The sequence below is a fragment of the Neomonachus schauinslandi genome, chromosome 11, assembly GCF_002201575.2.
Source record: "Neomonachus schauinslandi chromosome 11, ASM220157v2, whole genome shotgun sequence".
Classification (NCBI taxonomy): Eukaryota; Metazoa; Chordata; class Mammalia; order Carnivora; family Phocidae; genus Neomonachus; species Neomonachus schauinslandi.
In genome coordinates this window covers 44,859,136-44,873,309 of record NC_058413.1, presented here as the reverse complement: position 1 = coordinate 44,873,309, position 14,174 = coordinate 44,859,136, and the positions used below count along the sequence as shown (strand labels likewise).

Genomic DNA, 14,174 nt, shown 5'->3' with positions numbered 1-14,174 from the left:
TTTGACAGAGAGATAGCGAGAGCAGGAACACAAGCAGGGGGAGTGGGAGAGGGGGAAGCAGGCTTCCTGCGGAGCAGGGACCCCGATGCGGGGCTCAATCCCAGGACTCTGGGACCACAACCCAAGCCATAGGCAGACGCCCAACAACTGAGCCACCCAGGTGCCCCTAGATAATTTATATTTAATGTAATGATTAATATGTTAGAGCTTAAGTCACCCATTTTATTTTGTGTTTTCTGTTTGTTCTCTGGGTTTCGTTTTTCTGTTGTCTTTTCTTTTTTTTTCCTGTTGTCTTTTACTTAGATTCCTATGCATTGTTTGAACATTTTTTAAAATTCCATTTTGATTTATCTATAGTGATTTTGATTGTATCATTCATGAGCTTTTTTAGTGATTCCTCTGGTTATTACTTTATATATTCCAACTTATCACAGTCTACTGGTGTCATTATTTTATCAGTTCAGTTGAAATGCAGAATCCTTACTCCTTTATGTCCCTTTACCTTTCCTTGTTTATAATATAATGGTGTCAGATATTTCTTCTACACATCTGTAAGCATATCAAGCAGTTTTTTCATTTTTATGTCAACTTTCAAACATTTAATAAAAACTCAAGAGGAGAAGGAAAGTGTATTGTAGTTAGCCTTATTTTGCATACTATCTCCTTTCTTCCTACCTGATGTTCTAAGGTTCTTTCTTTGATCATTTCCTTTTTGTTTAGAGAAATTCCTTTATCCATTCCTTTAGAATAGTTTTACTGGAGACAAATTCTTTTAGTTTTCCTTTTAAGAGTGTCTTGAATTCTGATTGATTACTGAAGCCATTTCTGGGTCATTCCTGAAGGACATTTTTTTTTTTCATTTTAAGATTCTGGGTTAACCATTATTTTCTATAAACACCTGAAAAATATTGTGCAACTTCCTTCTGGCCTTTATGGTTTCTGTTCCACACGTGTGTGTGTGTGTGTGTGATTTTTTCCCCTTTGTGTTTCTCTTTCTCTCTCTCTCTCTTTTTTTTTTAAGTGTAGTTGACACACAGTGTTACTTTAGTTCCAGGTGTACAACATAGTGATTTTGACAAGTTGATGCATTATGCTGTATCACCAGAAGTGTAGCTACCATCTGTCCCCATGCATTGCTGTTACAATATCATTGACTGTATTCCTTATGCTGTGCTTTGTATTCCTGTGATTTACTCATTCCATAACTGGAAGCCTGTATCTTCCACTCCCCTTATCCATTTTGCCTACTCTCCCCCCCTCCCTCCCCTCTGTCAACCATCAGTTTGTTCTCTGTATTTTTAGGTCTGATTCTGCTTTTTGCTTGTTTATTTTTTAAGATTCCACTTTGTCTTTCTTAGTTTGACTTATTTCACTTAGCATAATGCTCTCTAGATTTATGCATGTTGTCTCAAATGATGCAATATCTTCTTTATTTACCCAAAGAAAACAAGACACTAATTCGAAAAGATATGTGCATCCCTATGTTTATTGCAGCATTATTTACATTAGCCAAGGTATGGAAGCAACATAAGTGCCCATCAATAGATGAATGGATAAGGAAGATGTGGGGTGTGTGTGTGCGTGCGTGCGTGTGTGTGTGTATACAGGAATATTATGAAACCATAAAAAAGATGAAATCTGGGTCTCATTTTTTATAGTTTCTATTGTTGTCTTCAAGTTTATTAATTTTTTATTCAGTGTACCTAATCTGTTAATCCTATCCATTATATAGTTCATCTCAGATTTTGTACTTTTCAGGAATTTGAGTTGGCTCTTTTTAATAGCTTCCATCTTTTTTCTTAACATACTCATCTACCTTTTTTTTTTTTAAAGATTTATTTTAAATAATCTGTACACCCAATGTGGGGCTTGAACTCATGACCCTGAGATCAAGAGTCACTTGCTCTACTGACTGAGCCAGCCAGGCGTCCCCCTTATCTGCCATCTTGAAATACAGAATATAGTTATAAACTTTTTATATCCTTGTCTACCAGTTCTATCATCTGTATCATTTCTGGGTTGGTTTTCATTGATTGATTTTTCTTATTATTATGGATCATAGTTTCCTGCTTTTTTACATGCCTGTTTATGTTTGATTGGATATCAGACATTGTGAATTACACCTTGATGGGTGCTGGGTATTTTTTATTCCCATAAGTGTTCTTGAGCTTTGTTCTTGAATGCACTTAATTTACTTGTGAACAGTTTGATCTTTTTGAGGCTTGCCTTTCAGCTTTGTAAGACTGGGTCAGAGTAGCCTTTAGACTAAGTCAAATTTGGTCCGACTACTGAGACAATACTCCTTGAGTACTCTTATCTGATGCCTTGTGTATTACAGTTTTTTCATTCTGGCTGGTTGGCACTGAAACGAGCTGTGAGGGTTCTTTCCTATGGCTCCTACTTGCTGATGAGTGCTCAGCCAAATACTCAAGGAAGGCCCTGCTACAGACCTCTGGAGCTTACTGTTTGCACAGCTTTTCTTCCTTCAGTATTCTGCTCTGTAAATTTTAGCTGAATGGGCCCCCTCAAACTCCCACCTCATCTCTTCAACTCAGGAAATTGCTGGACTCTACCTGGATTCTCCCTCCCTGCACTGTAGTCTGGAAGGTAGCTCATCATGTTTGTTTCGCCTTCACAGTGATCACTGTCCTACATTGCTTGTTGTTTAATACTATCGAAAGTTATTTTTTTCATATATTTTATGTAGTTTTTTAGTTGTTTAAGATGGGGAGGGTAAATCCAGTCTGTTACTTCATCTTGGCTCATAGTAGAAGTTTCTTGGAGATAGACAATAAACAAGTAAAATATAAACAAATATATCAAGTGGCCAAAAGTACTGTGGGGAAACCTGAAGCAAGGAAGGGAGATGTAAACTATCAAGAGGATTGTAATTTTAAAAGGATGATGAGAAAAAGACCAGATTGAGAAATTGACTGTTCTGATTATCTTTTGCTCTATAACAGCCTGCCCCCAAACTTAGTGACTTTTGTTCATGGATATGCAATTTAGGAAAGGCTGGGCTGGGACAGCTCATTTCTGCTTAGCTAGGCATCACCTGGGCAGCTGAAAGGCTGGGGACTGGAATCATCTGAATATTTCCTCACATGTATGATGGTTCATGCTGGTTGCCAGCTGGGATCTCATTTGGGCTGTGGCTAGAACATCTACACATGACCTTTCTGTGTGGCTGCTTGGCTCTCACACAGCATAGTGGCTGTGTTCCAAGGGCAAGCATCTGAGAGAGAGCCAGGAAGAAACTGTATTGCCCTTTCTACCCTGGTCTTGAAAGTCATGTTGTATATCACAGGAAGTCACTAAGGCTGACCCATAATTAAGGGACTGGAATTAGACTCCTGTTCTTGCTGGGAGGCATGTCAAAGAATCTGTGGACATACTTTGAAGCCACCACAATGATATTTGAGCAAAGGACGTAAGGACATCCAGGGGAAGAACATTCCAGGTAGAATGGACAGAAATGCAAAGACTCTGAGGTTGGTGGATACCTGATGGCTTAGATTTGTTTATGGTTGAGTTCCCACTGTAAAATGGCAGCTCCTTGAGGGCAAGGCTTTGTTTACTGCTATTTTCTGAGCACCTAGTAGTTGACAGATAGTTGTAGTTCAGTTTTTATTTGTGGAAGAGATAGCCTTTTGACACCATGTATTAAAAATCCTAAAAACAAGTATATAACTTTTGATCTAATAATTCTTTCTTTGGAAAATTATCTTTAGGGAAAAAATTGTACAGATAAGCAAAGCTGTAGTGGAAATGTGAAGGTGTCTAAATGCCCATTAATAGCCAATTGCTTAAATAAATTATGGTTTCCTTTGTAGTGGAGGACTATGTAGAAACTAAAAACTAAACATTTCATTTACTAAAAACACTTTCGGAGCAGAATTCAAATGTTGGTGTACAGAATGATCTTATTTGGTTAATAATTAACAATCTCCATAATATTTGCATAGAATGGAGAGGGATCTGATAGGATGTGTATCAAATTGTTAACAGTTGCTATAGGGGTTATTTTAGAGTTGCTTGTTAAAAATTATGTACTGTGGGGCGCCTGGGTGGCTCAGTCGTTAAGCATCTGCCTTCGGTTCAGGTCATGATCCCAGGGTCCTGGGATCGAGCCCCGCATCAGGCTTCCTGCTCCGCGTGAAGCCTGCTTCTCCCTCTCCCACTCCCCCTGCTTGCATTCCCTCTCTCGCTGTGTCTCTCTCTGTCAAATAAATAAAATCTTTAAAAAAAAAAAAAATTATGTACTGCTATTATAATGTATTTCTATTATAAAAGCAAATGTAAATTTTTTTATTGATAAAGAATAGCGTACAAGTTACTGTGAGTAATAAAAACCACCCTTTGAAATAATACATTGGTCTTTTTATTAATTAAGGTGAGGGAAAACAAGATTTGTACAGAAAAATGTGAAATGATGTAAAACCGAGATTTTTCAGGAGATTATCTCTTCATCTTTTTTTCCTTTTGCATATTTCTATATTTCCTTAATTGGAAAAATAAGCTTGTCTCATAATAAGGAAAAGATTTACATTGAAAGAAAATAGCTGTAGGTAGTAGTGTTAAGCAGCCTTACTTGAAGATTATTTATCATGTGAAAAAATCCAAATTTATAAACCACCTAAATCAGAGATTTCTAGGTTTCCCCACAAAATTCCTTTAATGGACTCTAAATATTATGTGACTTAGGAAGAGGAAGACAAATACTGTCTGATCTCACTTACATGTGGAATCTAAAAAAAAGAGCTCATGGAAACAAATGGGTGGTTGTCAGAGGAAGAGGGTAGAGGAAATAGGTGAAGGTGGTCCAAATGCACAGACTCCCAGTTGTAAGATAAGTAAGTGCTGGGGATGTCTTGTGCAGTGTGGTGACTACAGTAGCATTACTGCACTGTGTGTTTGAAAGTTGCTAAGAGAGTAGATTTTTTTTTTTTAAAGATTTTATTTATTTATTTGAGAGAGAGAATGAGAGAGAGCACATGAGAGGGGGGAGGGCCAGAGGGAGAAGCAGACTCCCCGCCGAGCAGGGAGCCCGATGCGATCCAGGGACTCCAGGATCATGACCTGAGCTGAAGGCAGTCGCTTAACCAACTGAGCCACCCAGGCGCCCCAAGAGAGTAGATCTTAAAAGTTGTCATCACTAGGAGAAAAACATTGTCACTGTGTGGAATGATGGGTGTTAACTAACTAATTGGGTAATCATTTTGCAGTGTATGCATATATCAGATCCTTATGTTGTACACTTTAAATTATCACAATGTTAGATGTTAATTATATCTCAGTAAAACTGGAAAAAATATTATGTGGCTTAGAACATTTGATTTACACCTAATTCTAAAGCTACTACTCTTTGTTAAAATGCGGTTGGTATTTTTCCGTGCTAATGTTAATCTTTATCACTGTGGCACAGGTTTTCAGTAACCTTACAAGAGTAATTGAGGACTAAGGTAAAAATTACGAATGTAATTTATGAATGAAATCCTAGCTGGTGTACTACTTTAATACATATTTTGTTGCAAAAATGTCTTTAGCTTCATTGTTCTCATTTCACTGTCTTCTTTATTTTAAAGAAATAATTTGTAATTCATTTTGTTCTTATATACCATAGGATGTGTTTTGGAGATGCAGACAAAATATCTTTGATGAAATGAAGAAGAAATTTTTACAGGTAGACTGCTGATGTAATTGCTTTAGTATGATAATCAGCAGAACAAGTAACAGCATGTTAGCATTTTTATTTAATAACAAGGCATGTCTTAAGTTTTGTGCTTGTTTGGCTTATCTTATTTCTACCTGATTTTAATAAGAAGAAAGCCACCTTAACTGAATATGTGTCTAGATAGTCCCTTGCTTTTAACATGTGAGTGAGGGGGAAAACATATAACAACTATAGAACCCTTTGTTTTGACTTTATGGTATGGTTGTCTGTTTTTTATACAGATATATTTCATTTTCTGAAGTATTAATAGTGCTGGGACGAAATCATTTAATAATTTACAGAGTCAAATCCCAGAAATCTTATTTGAATAATTAAAACTATTACTTTTCCAGCAGCCTGAATGCACTATAAACCTAAACTTTCTTGTGATGTAGCATCCCATTCTAACTTTTACTTAATACCTCATTTTCCTCGGGTCCCTTGAACTCTATAGTTCTTTCTTCAGGGTGCTTCCTTTAATCTCTTGCCTTCTCTAAGTGATCTGTGGCAAGAGACCACTTAGGAAAACATCATATAACATTGTGGAGTTTGCTGGGTGGGGGGAGGTAGTAGAATGGAGTGGAGGGAGGATCTTAAAAATAAATTTTTTAAAAATATAAGTTAGGGCCTCCATCACTGCCCCAGTTATTGTCACTTGTTAAAGTAAAAATGCAAATCTGAATGACGTTGATAAATTTAACAAATTTCATTCAGCAAAAATATTCACATTCTTTAGTTCTCTTTTTTAACCTATGCCAGTATTAACTGTGGATGCCCAGAAGGGTAATGTGCTAATAAGTAAGGCCTGTCTTTTTAGCTCATAGCAGCTCCTGTACAAGAAGCAGATAGACCTTTGTGCGTACGTGTAAGTTTGCAACCATAATGTTAATCTTTGTAATAACATTGAAAAGAAGGCGGTCTTAAAAGAAAATGGGTTGACTATTAAATTTAGAGGTAAAGAGGTCCCTTTGTAGTGTTTTAAAAGTTTTGATATTAATTTTTTTTTCTTAAAAAAATCTGAATCTTGGTAACTTTGAATTTGGGTTGATATTAAGTTGTTTTCTACATGCTGATACCATTCTGAATATATGCCATCAATTATACACCTTGCCTTTTAAATAAGAAACACCTACCTAGGAAGTGTCTTTTATGAAACAAAAAATATGGTGTTAATTTCAGAGAACGCAGATTGAATTTAGAACTATTAGGAATGCCAAGAAAAGGAGATGACATGACTTAAGAGGTGAACATGCCTTCAAGCAGGCTCTGCGACCCCTCAGAACTATCTCATGTCGACCTCTACAGGATGTCCCTAGCAGCGAACCTATCTTTGGAAGAAAATATGTTTAGAGTGTTTTTATCCCACTATGTTTTATCTTTTATAAATAAGACTGTGGTGTAATTTTTTTTACTCTTTTCAGGGATTCTTTCTTCAGACTTTGTTAGGAAATCTAGCTTTGTTTCTGCAGTGAGCATAGATAGGCACAGACAGAACACTCTCTCAGCATGCACAGTGTTATTGTAACTGCTGTTGACTTTCCCCTTATTCTCACAAGTGTAATATTGCTATGAGTTGTCCATAAAATAAATAGTTTTAATTTTATATTTTATGTCTTTTTTTTAACTGGCTAGATTTTCTGTGTAGGGAACTTTGTGCCCCTGTAATAGCACACCTAAGATATATTAAATATTTTCCCAAGTGGAACATGCTTTGGGCTTTTCTAAAACTCTGCATTTATTTCCTCTCATTTTCCCTTATTCATCATAAAGCTCTTTGAGCTCAAAAATTGTGCTCTGTTCCCTAAATTATGACATATCCTCAGATGCCTTACCTTAATGTCGGGTGTAGTATTTAAATGGACACCCTCCCTCCTACTACCAACACCACCATTACAACATCCTTTCCAGCTAGTGCTCAAGTATGTTTCAATGTGCCTAAGTGTATTTTTATTATCTTTTGCTTTGGAACAGCCTACACGAAAACTTAGTGGCTTAAGACAACTAGTTTATTTGTTCATAATTCAGAGGGGTGGGATTTGGGCAAGGGCTCAGCTGGTTAGTTTCTGTGCTCCATGTGGCATCATTGAGGATCATTACTTGGCTGCATTTAGCTGGTGGGTGGCTTTGGATAGAATGTCCAAGAAGGCTTTTCTCCATTATTAGGCATTCCAGTGCTCCACTAAGTGGCCAGTTTCTCTCTGTGTGGATTGTTAGGGCTTCCCTGTAGCATGGTGGTCCCAGGGTAAGTGGATTTTTTTTTTTTTTTAACTCATAAGAGGGAATCTTCCAAGAGGTACAAAAGCAGAAGCTGCTGATTTTTTAAGGTCCTGCCTTAAATCACACAGTGTCACTTGTAGTACATTCTGTTGGTCCTGGCTGGTCACTAGGCCCGTCCAGATTCATTGGGAAAAGGAAAAAGAAATTGAGTGGCAAGGAATTTGTAGCCATTTATCATTTACCTCAAGGTGATATTGCTTTTTCCTTTGGGCGTAAGTGGGATCAGCCAGGGGCAGAGCTCCAAAGAAAAGAAGAAAGGTAGCTACCCTATTTTCCTAATTCTAAGAAACACCTTTTACATTTAAATGTTTTGTAAATCTGCATGTTTAATATAACCTTGTAGAGTTTTTTTTTTTTCTTCTTTCTTGGAAAACTGTTGTAAAGTTATTGTTATACTTATTGATGATATCTGAGAATTGAAAGAAAAATTTTTTTCTTATTAGTTCCCAGATTGGGGGGACATGGCGGGGGAGGAGAGAGACTGCATATGAGTGTGGGATTAGTGTTGGCAGTAGTGCTATGAAAAATTTAAATGTAGCCCATGGATGATAGCCATATATTAGATTAAATTTGAAATAATGGGCCAGAATGTAGAGTATTTAAGTAATTTAGGTAATTTAAGTAATCTTAAGTAATTAAGATTTATAAGTGGCTAGCTTAGAGCCTTAAAGAAGAGCAGAGCTTTTTGTTTGTTTCAGTTATTTTAGAATTGAGTTCAAGAATAAAATGTGATTGGCCCAGAAATTCTGCTTATAGGAATTTTAAGGAAACGGAAAAGTGCACAAAGTTGTATGTAGGTGTTCATCACAGTATTATTACCAAATTATTACTTTATTATTATAAAGTCTGCTTGAGCCAATAAAATGGAACTGATAGAACAAATTATTATTAATCCATGTAATAAAATACTATTCAGCTGTTAAAAATGAAAAGTTAGAACAACTTTGACGGGAAAAGATTACATGATATATTTATAAGTAAAGAAAGAAATGACAAAACAGCATGTATATTCTAACCCAGTGTGTGTGTTCAAGAGTGTGCATGTATATGTGCGCATGTGTGTGTATGTGGGCAAAATATTTGGAAGGATGTGCTCCAAAATATTAATTGTATCTGTGTGTTAGGGCATTACAGATGATTTCCACTTTTTCCTTTTACACCTCCTATTAAAAAATTATTTATATGCAGTATACAGAAAAGAAAGCCATTTTCATTCAAAAGAATAAAAGGCACACATGAGATTAAATTTTGTGTTTACTGTGGTACATTTAGTTTTCAGATGAGATTTCTTTGGGGATAATTTCCCCACATTTTTGGGTGGAAAGAGAGGAGGTATAGGAGTGCCTATACTTTGTGCTGATATATTTGGGGAAAGAACGAGGAACAGCTAATATATGGCCATATGATGTTGCTACATCACCATTCTGATGTATACTGATGTATTCTGATGTAAATCAACACTTCAGATTTCTGAATTCTTTGGTAAGGTAATCTTCCTTGCACCATCAATTCCAGCCATCCGAGGGTTTAAAATCTAGCCCTTTGGTATTTTATATCTGGAAAACTTGAATCTACTTCTGAAGTATACTGTTGAAACTATGAAAGTGGATCTTTTGTATTTGAAATTTATTTTGAATTGTTCATTCTTTTACTATAAACCAGAGTTTAAAAAGGTCCACTTTATGTTTCTCAGTTTGGGATTAAAAGGTGTAAAACAATTAATTACATGTGTTGATATAACACCTTAAGTTTTTAGGTGAAGGCTTTTTTTCTCCTGAGAAGCATATTAGTAATGCTCTTTTTTGTTATCCTATTTATTTTATAGAAATGTATTTTCCTTCTTTTCATTTTTAAATGGATTATTATTTGTAATTAAATATTTTGATTTATCTGAAATATCATGGTAGCCAATCTGTTTTAAACATTATACTTCTTTTATAAAAATTTATTTCTGTTCTAAACTACTTGGATTAATCTTAATTTAAATAATCTCTTGCAAACCCAAAATTATATATAGCAGAAACAAATTATAATTGTATTACTCCACCAAACAAAAAAACCTTGGGGCTATCCTGTCTTCAGCACTAGTCAATGATAATTATATTTAAAAACGGGTTATATAGAAGCAACAAAAGGCTGGAGTTGATATTATTGTAAAAGAGAAGGAAAGAGATAAATTATTGTATACAGCACAGGTTGTACAGTTCATATTTCTGTAAAGCCTATTATGGGGATGGTGAGACATAACCCCAGTTAAATGACTGCTGCACTTGATTTTTGAGGGAAAGCAAGAGATTTATGTAATCAGATTTGCGTGTTATTCTGGACTGAAGGAAGATAAGATTAGAAAATGTTAAACTTCTCATGAAGCTATTGCCATAATCTTGTGTAAGATTTTGATTGGTGCGGGCAGGAATAAAGAGAAAGGGGATGGTTCAAGAAATATTCAAGAAAGGTGGAATTGATAGAATTTTGGTGATTGTGTGAGGTGAAGAAGAGGAAGGAGATGAGGAAGATGCTCAGAACTCTAGTTTCAGCAAAAGTCAGTGGATAATGGTGCCATTCATAGAGTTTGACATTAAGGAGAAAGAGGGAAAGAATTTTTTGCATTCAAGTATCTGATGCAGCCTGCTACCACTGTGGAAAGTTGAAAAGAAGAGCAGTGTCCTTCAACAGCTTGGAAGGGAGGGCAGAGCCTCTCTGAGAAAGTCCCTTTGAGAACTTTTTGTCTTGATAATTACTGAGTTACTGCTAGATGAAAAAGAAGGAAGGAGAATTTGTGACCCTAACTTCCTTCTGCATTGGTAATTGAAAAGTTTTTTTTCCCTTGCTTTTCCTTACCTGCCTCTGCTGACTGATCTGTTTAAATAAGCTTGTCAGCTCCCAACACATTGATAAATGGGGCCTTTAGACATGTCTATAGGTACAGTAGCATAAAGATCAGGAGGCCTGGTTGCCTGTGTCCCTTAGTTAGGGATTTGCAAGTTGAGATAATCCTCTCAGTTCCCTTTCTGTTTCTTCAGGAAATCCAGAAGTGCTTGATTTGACTGTGCTAGTGTGGTAATGATACATTTTTAAGGATCAGATTTTATTATTTTCAGCTGAAAATGACTCAAGTATACTGTCTTCATGGCTTGTTGACCATTGATGTACAGTGAAAGCAAATACCCACAAGAATGTTGATTCTTAAATACGCCGCAGTTTTTCCAAAACAAGCACATGTGGTACTTTCTGTGTTTGACATATCCATGTCAAAATACATCCAGTGTATTTCAGACATAACAAAACAGTAATACTAGCTAGGAGAAAATAATATTTTGAGGGATATTTTTATATTTAATCATAGAAAATATGGCTAATTGTAATTGTTTTGTTTTTCTTTAAAGATAAATAATGTTTGTTTTAATTTCAGATAGAAAATGCTGCTGAAGAACCTAGAGTTTTATGTATAATACAGGATACTACTAATTCAAAGACAGTGAATGAACGGATCACTTTAAATTTACCAGCTTCTACTCCACTCAGGAAGCTCTTTGAAGATGTGGCCAACAAAGTAGGCTACATAAATGGAACCTTTGATTTAGTGTGGGGAAATGGAATCAATACTGCTGATATGGTAAAACCTTAGACTTAAAGCATGTTCTCTTAAGCTGCTAATAATATGATAGTCATTATTATTGTTGTTATTAACGAATATATTAAATCCTGGAAACTTTTTTAATATCATAAGCAAAACTATAATGAATAATTTAAGAGCCTAGGTGCAACTCAATAATTGGATCCTTCTTCATCCCTTTGCCTTCATTCCAGATTCAGCATTTGCTTATCCTAAAGTTTGTATAAGGACATTTTATCAATTTTTTTGCTCATGTAAGAGGACTAGCGTATTGTGTCAACTATGGAAAATTTTCCAACATTTACTGCATGGAATGTTATTCATCATATATGTGATATATGTAAATGTATAATATATGTATATTTTAAGATTTATTTATTTGGGAGAGAGAGTGGGAGAGCACGTGCATGAGTGGAGGGAAAGGCAGACAGAGAGGGAGAGAATCTCAAGCAGACTCAGTGCGGAGCCCTTCATGGGGCTTGATCTCTTGACCCTGAGATCATAACCTGAGCCGAAATCAAGTTACACGCTTAACCGGCTGAGCTACCCAGGTGCCCCTGTTCATCTTATATTTTTAAGCAGAAAAAGCAGGATATGGAATCATGTGTATTTTATAATCTAATTTTTAGAAAAGAGAAAAATTTATATAGAAAGAAAAAGGAAAGGAAGGATATACAGTCATGTTAATAGAGATTATGTACCAGATACAGTGGTAGGCACCTGATCAAGAAGGTTGGTGGTATCATGACTTTTGTGTCAGAGATCTCACAGTCCTGTTGTAGAAACGATTGTACTGACAAATAATTTCATTAATATGTTTGAAATACTATATTGTAAGTTTGTTCTGAGTGCAAAGAGAAGGCATTGATCACTTTTGCATGGGAGAGTGGCAAAGGACACCATTGAGTTGGATCTCATCTGCACTATTAGAATAGTACTGGAAAGAGTATTTTTTATTTCCTGTCTCTCTGTCCAAATTACCCTGCATATTACTGTTGGAATTGTTTCCAGTCATCTTAAATTGTAGCTCTTAGGTCACCTTCCAGTTCAAAAGCCTTCCATGAGTACTCACTACCCAGAAATTAAAAATCAGATTCTTAGGTTAGCAAGCTTGTAGACAAACTACAGTGGGTCCTTTAAGACTTTTGTAATCTCAACTCACAGATACTGGACTAATTTCTTTTCTTTTTTTTTTTTTTTAAAAAATTTTTTTTTTTTTTTTTTTTATTTGAGAGAGAGAGAATGAGAGAGAGCAAGCACATGAGAGGGGGGAGGGTCAGAGGGAGAAGCAGACTCCCCGCCGAGCAGGGAGCCCGATGCGGGACTCGATCCAGGGACTCCAGGATCATGACCTGAGCCGAAGGCAGTCGCTCAACCAACTGAGCCACCCAGGCGCCCTGGACTAATTTATTTTCTCAACACAAATTTCCATGCTTTTCTATCTCCATGTTTTTGCTTATATTACCTTTTTCTGTCCTGTGTCATTGCTACTCGTAAGTTTTCCAGGAAAATACCTCTGATGGGAAATGAAATTGAATGTGTATTACCTCTGTGATATTTAGAGGGCAGAGTTTTAATTGGGTCTAGGGAAGAATCACAGATGTTTGATGTTGCATGATTTGCCCTTAAAATCCATGATATTTTGCTTTCTATTCCATAATATATTTACATTTTTAAAATGTGGAACTAATGCTTTATATTAACCAACTTTTCCCCCCTCTGAAATCGATTAGTAAAATTGGTAGTCCAACAAAATATGCAAAGAGAAATAATATTTAATCTCAAACTTTGAATACTCCCTGTTACATCACCATGTAACTTCTAATGTTGCCTCTTTTTTTTTTTTTTTAAGATTTTATTTATTGACAGAGAGAGAGACAGCGAGAGAGGGAACACAAGCAGGGGGAGTGGGAGAGGGAGAAGCAGGCTTCTCGGTGAGCAGGGAGCCCGATGCAGGGCTTGATCCCAGGACCCCGGGATCATGACCTGAGCTGAAGGCAGACGCTTAATGACTGAGTCACCCAGGCACCCCTGCCTCTTTTTTAAAGGATAGTTCTATACTGTCATGTATGTCTCCCCGAGTCTTACTTATTTTTTACTTTTAAGAAACCTTACATGATGTTTCTTCATGCCACTTTAAAAGTAATCTCTTTGTCCCCCAGTGGTACTGTTTCTTCTGCTGTGCCACTTATCATAGCATTCTTTTATTATAGTTACTCATTTGTGTCTTTTCCATGTGGTAGAATGCGTGTATTTTGGTGGCTGGGACCTCATAGTATTAATTTTGCATCCTCCATAGGTAGTCTCCCTAGGCACTTCAAAGATGTGTGTTAAATTAACATTTATGGTTAAATAGATCTATGTCATGGTGTGCCTGGGTAGCTCAGTCGGTTAATATCTGCCTTCGGCTCAGGTCATGATTCCAGGGTCCTGGGATCGAGCCCCACATCGAGCTCCCTGCTCAGCGGGGAGTCTGCTTCTCCCTCTCCCTCTGCCTCTCTCCCCACTCATGCTCAAATAAATAAAATCTTTAAAAAGAATAGCTCTATATCAGGATTACCTATTTCT

The 14,174-nt window shown here is 36.4% G+C and overlaps 1 protein-coding gene across 6 annotated transcripts in view; it reads left to right on the top strand.

The window, feature by feature from the left end:
- USP47 (ubiquitin specific peptidase 47) overlaps positions 1-14,174 on the top strand; it is a 111,418-nt gene that overhangs the window by 32,496 nt on the left and 64,748 nt on the right. For 2 of the 6 annotated variants that reach the window (XM_044919555.1, XM_021685305.1), the window contains exons 1-2: positions 5,610-5,683; positions 11,403-11,606. In XM_044919555.1, coding sequence (XP_044775490.1) covers positions 5,663-5,683; positions 11,403-11,606 — 225 coding nt within the window. In that variant the 5' untranslated portion in view covers positions 5,610-5,662. Of the gene's footprint in view, positions 1-5,609; positions 5,684-11,402; positions 11,607-14,174 lie in introns of those variants that run through there. The other 4 variants (XM_021685304.1, XR_002480055.1, XM_044919557.1 and 1 more) reach the window with 3 other exon arrangements.